The sequence below is a fragment of the Pteropus alecto genome, unplaced genomic scaffold, assembly GCF_000325575.1.
Source record: "Pteropus alecto unplaced genomic scaffold, ASM32557v1 scaffold761, whole genome shotgun sequence".
Taxonomy (NCBI): domain Eukaryota; kingdom Metazoa; phylum Chordata; class Mammalia; order Chiroptera; family Pteropodidae; genus Pteropus; species Pteropus alecto.
Genome location: NW_006431558.1, coordinates 144,396 through 149,034, shown reverse-complemented (window position 1 = coordinate 149,034; position 4,639 = coordinate 144,396). Strand labels below are relative to the sequence as shown.

The following is a 4,639-nucleotide window of genomic DNA, read 5'->3' as shown; positions in this document are numbered from 1 at the left end:
GCTGAAGTTAGAGACTAGAAGCTGAGAATGTGAGGGGGCCTGTGGCAAGGACCTGAGAACTGACTGTCTCTGGGAGCTGAGAGCAGTCCTGCCAACAGCCAGCTAGACTGCCAGAACCTCAGTCCTACAATCATGAACACATGAATTCTGCCAACGCTCTGAGGGAGTCTGCAAGCAGATCTTTCTCAGTTGAGCCTCTAGATGAAGACACAGCTGGTCGATACCTTGATTTCAGCCTTGTGAGATCCTGAGCTGAAGACTCAACTAAAATGTGCCAGACTCCTGATCCACAGTGAGATAAGAAATCTGTGTGATCACTAAGTTTGTGATCTTTGTTACAGAGCCGTAGAACCTGGGCTGCCCCATCTAGGGTCCTGCAATGCCTGCCTCCCATGCTGGCCGAGAGCCAAGGGAGACTGTCACTGCCTAAAGGGCTGGCATTGCTCCCTGACCCTAACTGCCTGCTCTATATGGGCCCCAGCCCAAGGTGCTGTCCCCTCCAGCAGTCCTGCTCTTGCAGCCAGTTCAGGCCTCGTCAAACACCTGCCTCTGGGGCCTTCCCCACCCTGGCTACCCTGACTGCATGCCCCAGTGAGCCAGAGCCTCAGGGGGCCTAGGGCAGGGCCAGGCCCCTATGGCCTCCTACAGCAGGATGGCCATCAACTGGCCATCTGCCAGGCAGTTTCCTCATCCCACTCAGGCCATCTGGCTGTGGCCTGGCACTAGCTCTACATAAACTGAGGGCAGATTCTTTGGATCCATCTCCCCTGGACTTGCTAGGAGCCTCCTCTGCTTCCTTATTCTTCCTCTTCTACGCTGCAGCAGCAGGCTCCGTGACCCTGGGTGAGTGACTTTGCCTCCCTGTGCCTCAGTTTCTCCATCTGTAGCATAGGATCTAACAGTATCTTCCTCATGAGGTTGGCATGAGGTTATGTTCATAGTAAAGAGCATGAGGCACCTATGGCAATTAGTAATCACTCAGCAAATGGTGCCAATAATCGTTATGATTATTAATGTTATCCCACAGCCAGGCCCTGGAACGATGACTTCCTTGCTGTCGCTGGGGCCATACTCTCGCCACAAATATCCTGACAACCAGTCCAGGGTCGTACCACAGCTCCACCCCCAACACCTCTGTCCTCTGTCCAGCCTCATAACAATTCTCAGCCCCCACAGCTGTCTGGTCCCAGGACAGCTCCTCAGGGTGCAGGTCCCTAAAAAGCCAAAGGACAGCTCCTCCTTTGTCCTTCCTGCCCCAGGCTCTAAACTCTGCCTGATGAACCGCCTCCGCCTTGACCCATCCCAGGAGCCTCTAACCCCTCCAAGTAGCCAGGCTGCCTAGACCTTACCCCAAACCCATGTCCAAACACCCATGGTCACCTCGACCATCTCATGGCCAGTGCTGGGAACATATTGTGCTGGGGACAAGCTTGGTGTCAGTCAGATCCCAGTTCAAGTCTGATCTCTGCTATTGACTGGCTGTGACCTCAAGCAGGTCTCATCCCCTCTGAGCCTCAGTTTCCTCATCTGTGAAGTGGGGATAACATCAGTGCCTCTCACACAGAGCTGCTCTGGGGATTAAACGAGGTCAGGTCACCTTCTGATCCTAAAGCAGCACTTTCTTCAACCCAAACGGCCTCCCCGCACTGCCCGCTTCTCCAGGTCCTACCACCTCTGCAACTCTCTGCAGTGGGCACCTGCATTTGAGGACAACAGTTGCTGGGGCTTCTCCAGGGCCTGACTGTGCTTTCTTCTCAGTGGCCAGCCCCAAATGGTGACTAGCAACTGTCTTTCGCTCTCTTCTGCCCTTCACTCTCACCCTTGACTTGATATTCCCACCAGCATCCAAACACGCTGATATTTCTAACACATTGGATTAAAATGACCTTGAGCCCCTTCCCTGACAACTTGCCACTCTTTGCCTGAGTTGTCTCCATAGAACTCATGGTCTCCATGTCTGCACCTTCATCCTCCTTGAGCTCTTTTGGTCAGCGGTTTTCTCTACCATGTAACAAACTGCCCAGTTACGGTCACTAGCAACGGCTGCCTCACTCAGCCCAGCAGCATCCGACCCGTGGATCCTTCGCTGGGGCTAGGACACTGCCCCGCCTGGTCCTCCACCTGCCTCCTAGGCTACTGCTTCTCCCTCATCTCCCCAACTTCTCGAAGCATGGGACAATGGCACTGGGCTCAGACCTGTGTGCTCCGTCCACGCACGTCCCCTTGGCAAGCTCCATCACCATACCATCATCACTCTGGTGACTCCCACACTCAGAGTGCCTGCCTGGCCCTCTCTGCACCACACCACCACCCCAAGCTTGACACCCCACGTAGGACTCTCATATGTAACTGTCGTTTTGTCCCCCAATCTGGCCCTTCTCAGTTAACAGCAACTGCAACTTTCCAGTTGCTCAAGCCCAAATCTGGGGCATTTCTCATATCCACTCCCATCAGCGAACTCTGCTGGCCTCAACTTCAACCATTTCTCTCTACTTCCCCATGGCCCGGCCTGGGTTCAGCCCCATCATAGTTCACCTGGACCAGTGCAGTCACCTCCTTCCTGGTTTCCCACTTCCTTCCCTCCCCTCTCAATGTCAACATAGGAGTCAGAATGATGCTTTTGATTTTCTTGGTAAGGGTTTAAGTTGTGAAAAGACAAACACAAACACACGAAGCTAGAGAGAATGGAGTGAACCTCCTTGAACCCATACTAGACAAGCCTCTGCCCTCTGCCCTTTAAAATGTCAGCTCCATGAGTCAGTGAGCTTTGTTTTGTTCACTGCTGTACCCTCAGCACCTATACACGTGCCTGGCACGTAGTTGGTGCTCAATAAATATTCCTTAAACAAATGAATGAAGAAACACCAGAAATTCCGCTACTGACCATTGTTTCCCTTTTCCCACTGGCTGCTAGAAATCTCTAAGGCAAATTCATGGCCCATTTGCCATTCCAATTATGTCTCTTGAACCCCTCTGGTCAGGTTTTTACCTCACCATGCCACAAAACTGCCTTGTCATGTCTCCTGTGGCTTATGCCTCAACCCAAAAGTAATGATCCTGGCCCCACTCTGTCCCTCGTTTTCTTTTCTCTTTTCACCCTAATTTTTACTTCTACCTGCTTGTCCATGTTTTACAGTCCTTGAACTGAAATCCTTCTAGGTACAAGACAGGTTATAAACAGTCGAGCATTGAAATAATTAACTCCCTACCCCTGGTCATGCCTATTCCCCACCGGATACCCCTCACCCTGGTCAGTGTATTTTCCCGGCTACTCATGGGCCCTAGGACCAGGTTTGTGCCACACACTGTCTGGGTTGTCTCAGAGTCCACGCCCCAGTCCTGCAGGCTCCATCTCAAGCAAACCAAGCTTCTGCAAATACCACCTTCAGCTTAGGGACCTCCAGGGGCTCCCTCTGGCTATTGGTTCTCCAGCTGCACATCAAGTCTCCCTGGAAGCTCTGCAGAAAGAAGTACAGGGTCTGCAACTCTACTCGGATTAGCTGAATCAGAAACTCCAATAGCGGGATACTGGTTGGGGTGCTTTAAGCACCCAGCATTTCCTGCCCTGCTTTTCAGCATATAAACCAGCCTGCCACCGTGAAGAGTGGGTTCAGGATCTGGTTGAGTCTTGACCCTCGGAATCTTCCCCCAGAGAAACATGCGAACATGTGCAAATAAAATCAGGGCAGAACAAGTTTCGCAGCACTGTTCGTGATGAACGACCATCATTCTAACAAGCTAATACCCAGAGTGCTCACTATGTGCCAGTACTTTTCTAAGCTCTTTGCTGTATTTTAACTCATTTAATCATCACATCAACCTATGTGGCCAGAAGCGAAAAATTCCACCAACGCTGCTCTCTCTCAAGATTGAGATTCTGCAAAGGTCTCTGCCATCCACCTGTGCAGCTAACTTAGGGCTTCCTCTTCACCTGAGTCTCCTTGGGTTGAGGAGCCAAGAGGTTCAGCGGAATGCGACTTGGATTGTGAGGGGTCCTCAGCGTACGTGGGGGTCTAAGGTTGTGGGAATAGGGCCACACACAGTCCAAGCTGGGGCACTGGAAACTCATGAGGCAGGGCTGGATGGCCCAGGCTGTGCAATCTTAGTCCCAGGCTACATTGTGAGGGTTTTAGGGGATGAGGCCTGTGAGATCTCAGGGGCCAGCGAGGACCTCCGGCCACCGAGGCCTCAAAAGGCAGGGCCGCGCCTCCAGGGAGTTAGAAAGCTTGCAGGTGGGGCCCGTAGCAGGATTGGGCAGCCAGAGATCGAGCGGGCGGGGCCAAAAGCCCAGGAGGCGGGTCGAGGCCGGGCGCATCCTTGGATTGGGCGTTCGGATTGTCGGGAGGCGGGGCCGCGAACCAGGCGCGTCCCAGGACCGACAGTCGGACACACAGGCCGCTGGGCGGGGCTCAGAGGTGCCAGGGGCGGAGCCTAAGCGGAGAGGGCGGAACCAGGCTCAGCGGGGGACGGGGGCGTCTCCTCCCTCGCTCCCTCCCTCCCTCGGGCCGGGCCCCCTCACCCGTGGCGACCGCTCCGCTGGCCGCGCTCCAGCGAAATGAGGTAGGCGGCGAGCTTGGCGTCGCTCCAGCCGCTGCGGCGCCGCAGGTCCACCCAGGGCCCGTGCGCCTCCCAGGTCCAC

The 4,639-nt window shown here is 54.3% G+C and overlaps 1 protein-coding gene across 1 annotated transcript in view; it reads right to left on the bottom strand.

Annotated features, from left to right (window-relative positions):
• ZNF653 (zinc finger protein 653) overlaps nt 1-4,639 on the bottom strand; it is a 16,003-nt gene that overhangs the window by 11,074 nt on the left and 290 nt on the right. The window contains 1 exon segment of the mRNA XM_025040060.1: nt 4,520-4,639. This exon segment is cut by the window's right edge and continues 100 nt beyond it. Coding sequence (XP_024895828.1) covers nt 4,520-4,639 — 120 coding nt within the window.